This window comes from Poecilia reticulata, chromosome 11 (assembly GCF_904066995.2).
Source record: "Poecilia reticulata chromosome 11, P_reticulata-male-v2, whole genome shotgun sequence".
NCBI classification, from domain to species: domain Eukaryota; kingdom Metazoa; phylum Chordata; class Actinopteri; order Cyprinodontiformes; family Poeciliidae; genus Poecilia; species Poecilia reticulata.
In genome coordinates this window covers 19,105,982-19,119,362 of record NC_088840.1, presented here as the reverse complement: position 1 = coordinate 19,119,362, position 13,381 = coordinate 19,105,982, and the positions used below count along the sequence as shown (strand labels likewise).

The 13,381-nt window shown below is 41.2% G+C and overlaps 1 protein-coding gene across 6 annotated transcripts in view; it reads right to left on the bottom strand.

Moving 5' to 3' along the window:
• Positions 1 to 13,381, bottom strand: part of rbms3 (RNA binding motif, single stranded interacting protein) — a 339,603-nt gene that overhangs the window by 50,750 nt on the left and 275,472 nt on the right. For all 6 annotated transcript variants that reach the window (XM_008422426.3, XM_081612665.1, XM_081612666.1 and 3 more), the window contains one exon: positions 5,376 to 5,482. In XM_008422426.3, the coding sequence (XP_008420648.2) occupies positions 5,376 to 5,482 (107 nt within the window). The remainder of the gene's footprint in view (positions 1 to 5,375; positions 5,483 to 13,381) is intronic.

The following is a 13,381-nucleotide window of genomic DNA, read 5'->3' as shown; positions in this document are numbered from 1 at the left end:
AGGGATGGGGATGAGCACCTACAGAGCGTGTGTGTGTGTTTTGAAGAAAAAAAAAATTGCAGTGACTAATATGTTTGTCAGCATGAGACAGCGAGAGACAGCACTTTTGAGGCTCCCACATTGGGTAGTTTACAAGAAAATCTGTCATATTTCTCAATCCTTGCCACCAGCCACCCTGCAGCACTCAACCCCTCGCAACTCCTGAGTGATCATGCAATGTGTTCCCTCTCCGTTTCTCTGTCTCCGTCTCAGTGAGTCACTTGCTCTTTCTCTCTCCATATGTTGCTGTGGGGTCTGGGAAGACTTCAAACACAGGGAGGAAGACGCAGGGAGACAAAGTGAAAGTAAAAAGAAAAAAAAGAAAAAAAAAGCGAAATGTGTGCAGAAAGCACTTAGAGGCAGAATAAAAGGAAGAGTTAAGAAAATTTAAAAAAAGCCACGGGAAATTCTGTACAGGCAGACGAGGAGTAAGAGACTGATGGATGCTTTGGACTCTTTCTCCCCTTCATCTGTATGCGTGGTGAGAAATGTCTCCAGTTCTGATAAACAGACCGACATGTAATGCCCACCTTCCACCTGATCAACAACCGTAGGGTGAGTGACATTCTATTCATTATCCCATTCAAATGCTTTTGATTCAACTAGATCACATTTTCAGGTGACCTGCCTTCAATAGTGACGAGGCGGCTGGTACAAACCCGATGCAGATGTCAAAAATCTGCTTAATTCATCAAAAATACATACAAACATGGAAGAAGTTCAATATGTAGCTAAATGTTTGTATCAGTCCACCAATTTAAACCTTTTAAATTTGCTCCTCGTCTCTGTGTGGGATAGTTGGGTTAGAGGAAAAAGGAGGATGAGATCAACACTGCGCATTCGGTGACCTTGAAATCTCTGTGGTCAGTAGTATAAACAACCCACTGATACGGCAAAACATTTCTGTCGAGAGGCTGGGAAATCCTCGCATGACGTCCTTTGAGTCGGCCTTGGGGATCGTATCACAGAGGGTCGGTCGTAGCTGTATCTCCCTCAGCAAAGGTGTATGAGGCGGCAGGCCGAGCCCGAAATCATGCGGTCATCGACAAAAATGAAGGACATTTTGGTGAGTTATCACAATAAATGTACAAAGTTTCTTTCTTTAGTATGGCAGGAATTGAAAAGTTGACAGGGCTAAAAAAAATACAAATGACACGATCACACGATCATGTGAAAGCAGCTGATCAAGACGTCCCACAGGTGGCACAATCTTATTTAACTTTGATAACTACTGATGGCTGAATGAGCGTTACAAAAAGCAATAGTTGACACAAATACACAAATATGGTAACGTTTTTTTTAAATTTCCAATTAGCAGGAAAGAAATAACTAGACTCTTCATGGTGTTAATCTGAGTCTGTTGGAAAACCAGTTACTCAGTTTCAAAACACAATGTACCTGAAAGGAGAATAAAATAATTTGTCCATCTCTACTTATCTGGCTTTATTAACAGACATAAAAGCTGTTTGCACAAAGATTTAAATGAACAAATAAATTCATAAGTTCAAATATCAAAGCTTTTACGAGAAGTTCAAAGACCTTATTCCTGGAAGTTTGGATTTACTGTTAAGTACTTTGGCATTGGGGCCAAATCTACTGATCTTGTTTCTACAATAAAAGGGTTATGAGATGACACCAGAGAGACTTTATTATTCACACAAGAGCAAAACTAAAGCTTGTTAAACCTATCTATGCCTGAAGTAATACTAAAATCATACCAAATATGCATCACTCAGCACCAGCAATAACTCCATCGTTGGAGATCCAGTTAAAGCCTTTAACACAGATGTAAACATATTAGAGAAGTGTTGAGGATGTGGTTAGAGCCGACTGCCTTTGGAACGGGTCATGGCCACACACTTGGAACAAGGTGCAGGCAAATCTTCTCACTTCTGAAGGTCAACTGACCCACCTGAAGTGGCTTCTCCCTGTGAGATTCATTAACACGTCCCGCACCATGTTGAGTGGGCACATCTATTCTTAGCCTCTTGTGCTAAATAAGGTGAGTGGACATTTACTTGCGTAAAAAAACTAAAAAGCTCGTAACTTAGTTTTCAAGGACTTTTTTTCTTTACGATGTAGCGTTAAAACCACAAACCTTAACATAATTTATTAGTTTTATGTTGTAGACCAGAAGTAGCTCATACTTGTGAAACAAAAGGAAAATGGTACAATACTTTGCAAGGCCTCCTTTTGCTGCAATTACAGATGTGTGTGTTTATTTTTTGGTTCATGTCTACTACCAGCTTTGCACATGTAGAGATGGAAAGTTTTTTTTTCCATTCTTCTCAAGCTCAGTGAGATAGAATGTCTGTGAATATGAGTTAATTTCAAGTACTGACTCATATTCCTGATTTACGTAGGCATTTTCATTGACTAGGCTTTTCTAACACATAATTAAACTTTGATCAGAACTGTTTCACTGTAGGTCAGGCTATGTGTTTACGGTCGTGTTCTCCGTTTTATTTCTAAAAGGTCTTCTGCCATGTACCCTTTTTCCTTTCCGCTTTGGAGTTATGAGCTGCAATGTGTTGAACTTTAAATCCTCAATAAAAGAAAACGTTTTATTTTGTGGCTGTAATGTAGGAAAATAGGAGAAAAGCTAAAGAATACTTTTCCAAAACACTGTTCATTTCGCTTTAAAATAATATTAAGCAGGGGTGTAGATCTGAAGTAACCAACCGGGATAAAAATATAAGCTTTCGGCAACAGATTTTGCTCCCCGCACTTGGTCTTGAACTTTGACAATAAAAGCATTTTGTAAAAGGCAAAGTAATGTGAAACAATGCGAGTGGAGGCCACCAGAGGGGAAGGGGAGATGGCTACCAGGAACAGGGAACATGGAAATATTTTGAACCGAGACGCAAAATCCCTGCCCTGAGATTTTAAAACTTGAGGTTTAAATGGGTCTTCAGTGTACGTTTGAATTAAGCTTCAAGCTAGCTAGCTTATCGTAATGTGCTTGAATGTGTTTTTTTTTCTTTTTGTTCAGCTCAGCCTTTGGCTGAACTCAGATCCATGCACAAACTCTGGGTCTCTGTTATTTCTCCCCAGTCGTTCTTGTTTCCCCTCTGGTCTCTGTATGTTTATAGAATCTAGGTGAACAATTTTTTATTTTTTTTTGTCTTTGGATGAAACTTCCCATAGCTACGGTAAATTGCGTCAGAGCGCACCGTCCTGGACAAGCTCTACTTTAATCACCGTGCGCGTCCCACAGAAAGGTAACTTAAAGCAGAGCCTCTTTACATGATGAAAAGTTGAAATTCTTCTAAATAAACCGAGGAGTACGCTACAGGTTTGCAGGGATGCTGTAGAGCTCCAACAAAGAGTTCTTTTTGTTGTTTCACATTTTTCTCTTTAACAAAAAAAAGGAGAAACTTTTTATATTTTCTCTTTGGAAACTTAAAAGAATGATTTATTTGACATCATATTGGGTTGACCCGTACTTGGAACAAATAAAAAGTGCAAGAAGTTTCCGAGGAAAACTGTAGATTTACACAAGCTGCTTCAGTGCTTTGAAATCATTTCTAAACTGCTGTGGTATGCAGAACCATTCATTTTAACAGTTGTAGTGAATGACATGTTAATCAGATGTATCTGGCCTGTGCCGACTTCTGGGAGCATGCACAAACAGTCGACCTCAGATGAACGATAACTGGTGAGGTTGTTCAGGAATCACCGAATTTCTGGCCTTCCATGAACTGGAAAAATCTGGATCGCTTTGGATATCGCTATTGAACAAAAAATGATGTTAACACACAAGCAATAGAAGAAGAAATATTATAACAGAAGTACGACTGCAGGAGCAAATGTCATGCGTTCAAGCCAGAAAACAACGCTCCAGTTGTCATGCAAAGAGAAGCATCATTATGTCCATACGTTTTTACCAAGATGAATGTCCAAATATTCAGCAATATTTACACCAGAAGCTTGTTGATGGCTGCAAAAACGATGTACTTTAGGTCTGATGTTCTAAGTGAAATGTAAGCAGCTGTGAGGATTAGAAAAAATCCCATGGTAAATTGAAGTCTCAACATACAGTTATTATCTTTAAAACCCATTAAAAGTTGTGGTGTGAAATTGTTCTACCATAAAAAAAACAAAAAAGCCCATAGCTGACTGGATGTGTTCGGTGCAGTTAATCATGTGATGAAGCACTGAGGGAGACGCGGAGCTCAATTTATAGTCCAACAACCAACAACAAATGCACACATAGAGACTGTTTTCTGAAGGACAAACATTTCATCTCTCTGGGTCTTCCCACGCTGCTGCTTCAGCATAACTGTCAGCCTCACTAAACGTGTGTGTCGGGTTTTACGTATGTGCTCACATTTTCCCCTCATCCATATATTCCAGTCTAAAGGCTCCCCAGCCTGTGTCCTCTCCACGTCCTTTCCACTATAGATGGTTGTTAGCCGTGACCTTGTATCTGCATGTTATCACGGTGAATCTGGTTTTGGGTTTTCTGCCATTCCGATGCATGGAGGGAATGTGTGTTCAGTGAGGCATTTGGCTAGAGGTGTAATTTACATGACAGCTCATGTGCATCCAGGATCAGTTCAACTGGCTGTTTATTTCTATTTTTCCCACTCATATCTTAAAATGGACACAAATGGCAAATCATTTCTGTTCGCAAAAATACGAGATGTGACAGACAGACATGTTTGGGTTTTTGGAAGGCCTGCATTTACAGCAGTAAATCTTAACATTTATTCTAACATTATTGTCATATTTGAATGCAAATACTTTGATTTTACTTGTGAATGAAATGTGATTCCTTGTAAAAGTCTTCATATGTCACCACCAACACGCCAACAGTGCTTGGAAAAAAATCCCACCAAGAAGTTTGAGTGATTCTGTCTGTGGTTACAGAGCGCAGACAGCACCAGGGTGTTGGTTTGTCAGCTTTCTCATATTATTGCAGCCTTTATCCTAATCTGTGGAGCTGAATGGACAGTTTTTTATTTATTAATGAATTCACTAAAAGTACAGTTAAATGACAGGAGAATACATTGGTATCGTAATTATCACAAGCCTCATTGCTTGTTTCTTCCTGCAGCTTTGAAACCCGTCTTGTTTCACACAAGTCACAATGACATTAATGACCAAACCATGGAGCTCTTCTGACCCATCAGCTACTGAAGCATTACATTGTACTGTAGCCATTTGTGGACAGCTACAGAGAAGATATAATAGATGTAACAAATCCGTTTCTTTACATTCATTCCTCCTAAGACTCGACTCTACGGATGTGGGAAAAGCTCAGGGTCACTGGGCATTTAGGATTTCCTCTCAGTAAGTGAGAGTAAAGGTTTGTACTGTCCCAAAAATCTCACCTCCCCTTCTCTGTGCCACGGTCTCCCATTCTGAGGATACTTGCTCTGGCTTTGGCGTTTCTTCTGCCCTCCGTCTGCAAATTTGCACAGCAAAGGCTCCGTGGGGGCTGCAGAGAAAGAAAAACGAAGGTCAAAGACATTTTAGAAGGATGGCATCGTGTGACCCTGCAGAAAGGCAAAAGCCCTTTTGAACCGCATCGCCTTTTCTCTACTTCTGCCATGGGGTTTCTTTTTCTGGCTCCTTCCGTTCCCCTTTTCTGTGTCCTATGGAGCTGCTAGACAAATTCCCAGGTTGACAAGGTTGGCAGGCCCTCCCTGTCCTCGCTCCGGCTGGCAGCCCATGAAAGAGCTTTGCAGGGTATTGTTGAAATAATAATCACAGTAATCGCGCTTGTAAATACCTCTTAGATGGTAATGGAAGACGGCTCTGTCAGCCAAAGCTTTTTTTTTTTTCTTCTAGAAGACGTTCTTGTTCTTGAAACATAATCGCTGCTCGCTTTACCATAACAGCAGTCTTCTCTATTCTTTGAAATTTTATGTATTTTCCACTCAGTCTCAGGACCTCACTGCACTGTACTGATTAACTCGGCTTTTCTTTTTGCTAACCCTAGAGGCAGTCTCTCCAGTTTAAAAATTGAGAAAAAAAAACAAAAAACTATTGTAATGTGAAATTCCTTCCAAGACAGCAACTGTCTTTCACCAGCAGCAGGAAACCATGACAAAGCTCAAGTTAATTTATTGAAAAGTAAAAAAAAAAAAAAAAAGTACTGTTGTCTCTCCATCAACAGCCTTTTGTGCACATAATTACCAGCAAAAGGTCAATGAAAATGATGACCTATGCTGCTTTAAAGTACCCTCTCAAAGGGCACTTTCTCACGCTCGTGCTGCAGGTGAGCACTGATGAAGGCAAAATTAGATTCAGGTAGATGAGATAGCATAAAAAAAACTCTGAAGAAAGACATTCTCAGGGAAAGAAAAAAATGTTGGGAAGGAGATCGGGGAGCATGAGAAACTAGCGGCTCTCTTGGCTGGGGACCAGACGGTCTCGACAGAGTCGGTCCCCCTATTTCAGTCTGTGTCAACAGAATCCCTTTAGAGGCCGAGAGTGGAGAGGAGAGAAGGGACACGAGCCTGTGGTATAAAGCCAACAGAAATGTAAAGTTACTAAGACAGAAAAGATAAAACAAAATGAAAAAGACAGAGAAAAAGATTGAGGAGATCCAAAAGAAAAAACTACGAGGAAGGGGAAAACGCTTCAGACGTCTGAGTTTGAGTTGATAAAGCTGCAATGCACTACAATTGAAACAGTTTAAATTATTCAAAAGAAATTGAAAGAAAATGTTTGCTTCATTTAGGAAAGTTGGATGAACATCATCAAATTTAGATTTATTTATCTCATCGCAAAAGTAACCGATGTCTATGTGTGGATAAACGTTCGAGCAGATTTTAGACGCATCCCAAGATTTCAAATTTTAAAACAATTAATGGAGAGAGTAGAAATCTTTTCAAGTGGAATCAACACACCACATTGTTAAATTTTTTTTAAATTTTAGATAAAAAACATGGCATTTCTTGATACCTGCATATGTACAAATACAACACTGAAGGGTAAATCACAAGGTGGAGAGCTAAGGTTACAATGGCCATACTATTGTTCACCATTTCACCTTTCACCTGTTGTACATTTTCACTTTGTCAATACCAATGAAAAACATTACATGCACAGTAAACGAAACTCCAGCATTGCCTTTAATCTACTTCATACATGTCCAGCAGGATGATGCACCATGCCACAGAGCTCAACATCAAACTGGTTTCTTGAACATGCAGTTCATTTGCAGACATCAGAACTCAATTTCGACAGAACCTGGAATGGAACAACCACATTGCGGATGCGCAGCCAACAAATGTGCGTCGGCTACATGACGTGTTGATCTGAACCAAAATGTCTGAGGAATGTTTCTGACAACTTGTCAAATCCGTGCCACAAACAAACTATGTCATCTCTAAAGGCAACAGAAGATCCAGCCTGGTTGTAGTGGGATGCATCTAATGATTTGTTTTATGCAACAGGATGCATCACAAACAACACATTCTGTAGCTCTTCGATTGTTTTCTTTCTGTTTGGACACACATAAATACCAGGCAAGAGGAGAAATAGTGTGACTGCAGTTTTAGACGGAAAACAAGCTTGTCCAGACTCTAACCCACTGCTGCTCAGCACCTGGTGGCCTATAGGAGCAGCCTGACAACCTTCCTGTCATCGCATTCACATTATAGGCCGGGCAGCTCATAATGTGGCTGCACTGCGACCACGTAGGGAAAAGAAGGGGCCTGCCTGCAGGAGGTAATGCAACCTTTCATCAAGTCAAGCCAGTGAGAAAAAGATTTTGTTGTCATTTTAATCTTTGCTTACAGATGCTAAAGGTTGCTGGACCTCAGTAATAGCACTGCATCATATGACTGCAGTAAAAGAAGTTTTGTTCAGTAGAAAGCGATGCGGATGAAGGGAATGAAGAAGTAAAACGGCACGAGACTTTTACAGTTCAGTGCGAGATTTGAGCATCGAAACGCTTACATGTCAGAACTGCACCTGCAGCTGGAGAGTACGTTAAATTATTTTTGGGGTTTCGTTGTAGCGTTCAAGACAATGATTAAAAAATAACTATCCTTACCTATGTGTCAAGGCAGCCCTCAGCTAGCCTATCAAGATTAAACTTTTCAAAGTCAGCTTGGGAGAATGTAGCAACAAAGGGAGAGTGTGGAGGGGCTTCAGGAAAAAAAACAACAACAACAAAAGCTTTTCCAAACCTCTCCTCTGGCACTCTGGGAGATAATTAGCTATTGGAGAAATTTAGAGAATCTGACACAGAGCAGGCTGACCTTCCCTGTGTGACTACATTCCCAGTTCCCACAGAGGAATGGCCAATTTGTTTAAGACTGAAGCCCAAGATCAACAGCTTCACACCACCCCACCCACTCTGTGAACACTCACCCCTCTGTTGCCCTGACACACACTTACACGCACATACGCTCTTTTTCTGCTCTTAAAGTCTCTCTGTACTACTACTACTACTACTGCTACACACACACACACACACGCGCACACCCCCACACGCACACACACACAGTAAGAGAAGAACACAAAAATTAGCACCACACAAAAAACAGAAAGTCATCGTTGGCAGAGGTAAGGCCACTGTGCTGCTGATGTTGTGCCTTTGGCCTAAAACCTTCAAGTGGAACACATTTCACCTTATAAATGGAAAAAAAATAGAGGTCCAACAGGGGGCTGCTTAAAAAACTGTTATGGACCCTTTTTTTTCCATTTAACGATCTTAAATCATTGGAGAAAGATGTGAAGTACTTTTGGTTGGAGGTTAACAACTGCTGCTAACAAGGTCCTCCATGGGAAGCCCTAATTGTTTTTCATGAGGGTTGCCTTAGGAACCTGTAAATAAATTAATGAGGAGTGAGCACAAACATGAACATTGGCATCTGGGCCATGGTGAACCCACTGCAACACTAACGACTATTCACGTGCACACATTGGCAGAGAGGTTCAAAGAGTCTTTGTGAAAGTATTTACACTCCCTTACTATTCTATTTTCTTTTTTTTTCAGATTTGTTACCGTTTTTTAACTTCAGGCACTGACTAAGCAAATAGTGTCAAGCAAAGAGAGAAATATTGAAGAGCATTTTAAATGCCTACGGCTCTAAGAGCTGGAAGGAGCTACATGTCGGATGTAAAATGTCATCAGGACAACTATTTGTCATACACTTCAAAATTATGACTTTTATTCCAACATAGATATTGTTGCGTTTTAATTTCAAACCGGTTCTGGTCTTAATGCGGCGAAGGTGGCATATGTGTCCCACTAATGACAGCTGACATACCAAGTAGTGTGTCTGGAGGACTTTAGCTGTTGTAATTATGACCAACTATGTTGCTAATAAATATGTAAAACATTTTTTTTATTCTATATATCCAACAGTGGTGGTAATCTCTGAAGAATGTTTCTTCCAAACATGTAAGAAGGGGCTTTGAAGTTTGCCCCAAATTATCGTAAGGGACACAGAAAAAATGTGGAGGAAGGTACCCTGGTCATATTAGACCAAAAAAGAAAAAATAGATAAACTACTACCAAGATACTACCAAAAATTAACACCCTCAACACCCTGAACACACCGTCCAATTAATAGTTGATGGGAAGATGGATGAGGTGAAATATAGAACAATTCTGGGAGAAAACCTGCAAGACGAAAACCTGGGGAAGAGGTTCAACTTCCCACAGGAACCACGACCCTAAACACACAGACAGAACTGCAGAGCTAAATCCAACTGAGAATCTGTGGCAAGATGTAAGAATGGATGTTAACAAATGCTATCCAACCAATTTGACTGAGCTTGAGGTATTTTTTGCAAAACTGTCAAGTCGTTTGATGCGCGCAGCTGCAACAGATCTACTCCAAAATACTTAAGAGTTCTAATTGCATAAAAAAAAAGTTTCTGCAAAGCGATGGTTCAGAAAGGCCAACTACAAAGTCACCACATCTCAGATGATATCCCAACAAACTACCTTGTAGCCTGTGGTTCTAACAACAACACAGATGAAAAGGGTTGCAAGCCACAATAAGATGTTGTGAGATGCAGTGGCTGCAGACTCGTGCATGTGGTTTTGAAGAGATAGGCTTTCCGCTTATCAAGGAACATTACCACACAGCACAACCAACCACAAAGTATGCACCGATATACGTCTGCCAAACAATGAGATTACAATGAGAACTTAAATGAAATCTTATTTTAAGTTACTCCTGTTTGCACAGAGTGCAGCTATAAGTATTACTGTTACTGTCGGATCCTGTTGTTCCGGCATCTGGTCAAAATCAGCACTTTTCTCTTCGGCTCTGGCAGATAAAGAGGGAATATGCTCTGGATCATCTCACAAAGGCCAGCTGAATACCATCTTGATCCGCGAATGCAAATCAGCACATGTATTATAACGCATCACTTGAGGCGCCGTAAATTCACTTGCACGCTCTCAATAGGACTGTACATCTGTTTGGCCTGAATGGTGAAATCAATGCAGGAATGCCCCAGATTTGCGGAGCGGCAGAATAAAAGGTTCTGCGCAAAGAAACGGCCAGCTTTTCAATCTCATGACAGCTACAAAGGAGGCCTCTCACAAGCATTTGGAGTCAAACTGGGCTGGGCTTGCTCCACTCTCCTCATGCGTCCAGAGCTAAAAAGGGCAAGCAGAGAGAAGTGTTCAGTCGCTTCCCCCAAAATATAGCTTCAGTCTAAGAAGCTACAGAATAAAGAAGCTTTCAGTTTCTCTATTACTTTAGTTATAGAGTACTGTGGGTGTCTAGTTGGATGTGTGATGAGCTAAGTGTCTGAAAAGTCCTTGGATATCGCACTGTGTTTAGCTGCAAGGACATGTTTAGTGAGATCATGAAAAAGTAGGGAAGGAGACATTACTTTATTGGAATTCTGCTGCGCTCTGACGCTGCTTGAGGGGATCTCTAATTGGATCAACAACTGTCCGATTCCCATCAGCCGGATTGACCTGTTTGCCCAGACTGAGGAGAATTTATCTTGGGGGTAACAGAGAGAATAAGAGTGAGATGGAGGCTGAGAGAGAAAGACTAAAACAAAGTGCAGTGGGCAGCGTGGCACATCCACATAAATACAAGGAACAAAAAAAAAAACGGGGATAATAGTAAGGATATGTCAGGTGAGGATTATGGAATCAAAACCACAGCAGTGCTGAATGTATGTCGACATTTTCCGAGTCAAACAAACAAGCTCAGTGTGGCTGCCAACGAGAAAGGCAGGAGGCAGCAGCTTTTCCTACAGGGAGGGCTTTGACGGATCCCAGTCGATAGCTCTCACAACTGCTACACTGGCTTCACATCCTTCAGCATGAAAATGAAGACAGTCTGCCAGCCGTTTTGCTGACAGGGACGGCACACATGGCTCAACGATACAGCCCAATAAATGGAGCCGGCACTGGCACGGAGCACCACGGATAGGGAGAGCGTGATAGACGGAAAGACAGATACGGTGTCATAGACGGACGGACAAAGACAAGAAGAGACATTGACAGAAATGGGCAGGATGGGGTGTTGGGGGGGGGGAGGTGGGGGTGAAGCGAGAGATTCACAGGGGGTATAAATGACAGGTAAAGTCCAGTTTTCCAATCCATACTGTCAAGCTCATCTACATGAGCGTGATGACCAAAGGGAGAAGGATGTCAACAGCTCTTTGCTTGCATTTGTTACAGATGCTCCATGGCTATTGATCAGCTCCTGGCCAGACTTTTCTCACACAGGGTTCATGCAGGAGGCTGGATGGCTCAGGCCTGAGATTATATTATGGATTACTTAACGGAAAATGCAGCAAAGAGCCCTGGATGCGGGAGGCACGAGTCTGATCGATGAGCTATTGCACACTTAACAAGAGTAATGTTATGTAGGGAGTCTGTGGCATGCTAATCCATCTTTCACTCCCCCTTTATTCTATCTATCTATCTATCTATCTATCTATCTATCTATCTATCTATCTATCTATCTATCTATCTATCTATCTATCTATCTATCCCACCTCTGCACAAACAAAAATGATGGATGACTTGAGCTCAATGTGTCTGGCTCTCAGCTCGTCCAAAACACAGCAGACAGCCTAAATTAGCGGGAGGGTTTCTTCGGGGAACTGGAAGGCTTCAATATGCTTTCATGCAGACATAATAAGGGAAAAATCAATGACTTAATCTAACTGACAGACAAAGGACTGTCTGCTTAAAAGAAGAAGTGTAATTATTTTAGCAGGAATATAATTGCGCATTCAATTGCTGACTCACGAGTTAATGTGCTCTTAAACAAAATTTAAATACTGTAACTGCAGTCTAGTGTCAAGCAGGCGGCGGCGAGTTTCCAACTGCCAGGCAACCCGTGGGAGACCGGCTCTTAAATGAGATCTTCATTTTCAGCTAAATCAGCTAATTCCAGTGTTTCAGACTCGAACATTGCCATGGGGATTGGACAAATAACTAAAAACACCGGCGCAGGCAAAAGGGAGCGCAAGTAAGTGGAATTTCTTCTACGCTGTGTTTGCCAACTCCAATAAATGGCTGACAATCCAGCATCTATATATTAAAATAACATTTACACTAGCAGACAATCTTTACCGCATTCACTCCAAATAGCTGGGCTTGAGTGTTGCTGGGTTCTGCAGACAGTGGCAGTCCTAAAGTGGCAGCCACAGATGTTTCTAATGATAAAGCCACAGATGCAGCAGCACACTGCCAACATCTCCGTAGCTGCAGAGGGTCTCAGTATCACCGGGTGCTTTATACAGCTGCCCAAGACGGCAATTACAGTACAAGTGGCTGCTCTGTGGTTACTTCGAAATTGAATGATGGTGGGAGCCTGAGAACAGTGTTCTGCAATAAGGGGCTTCCAAAAAGATCCTAAATAAGTAAATACCTTAAAAGGCGGAAAACGGTGAAGCCTGCATCTTATTTCAACAATTAATAAGGAAAAAGTGAGTAAAAACCTTAAAGTTTCTCAAATTTAAATTGTATTCTTTAACACTAAGAATCTGCACTATTCTTAAGCATTTGTGAAACACACTGCATAGAAATATTAAAGTTATGCATGAACAACTGCAGCTAAATGTACAATGTTTGGTGTACATAGCTGCATGTGTTCAAAAGCATCCAGACCTGTTACCTGCAAAAAGAAGTATCTCACTAATTAGCTGTTGTTGCTTTTGATAATTCAGCTCTCTTGGCTGAAAAGACACAACTGAGTACATGATTTAAAATGTACCAAAACGATAACAGCCTGCCGAGCCATATGTGCTCCTCGCTAAATGTGTGTGTGACAGGTAATTGCAGTCCAACCGCATAAATTCTATGCTTGGGTTATGTTAATTTGCCATCCTCAAACAGCTTCAAGCTCATCAAAGAGATTAATATCTAAAAAGACACAGTAAGTGTTCC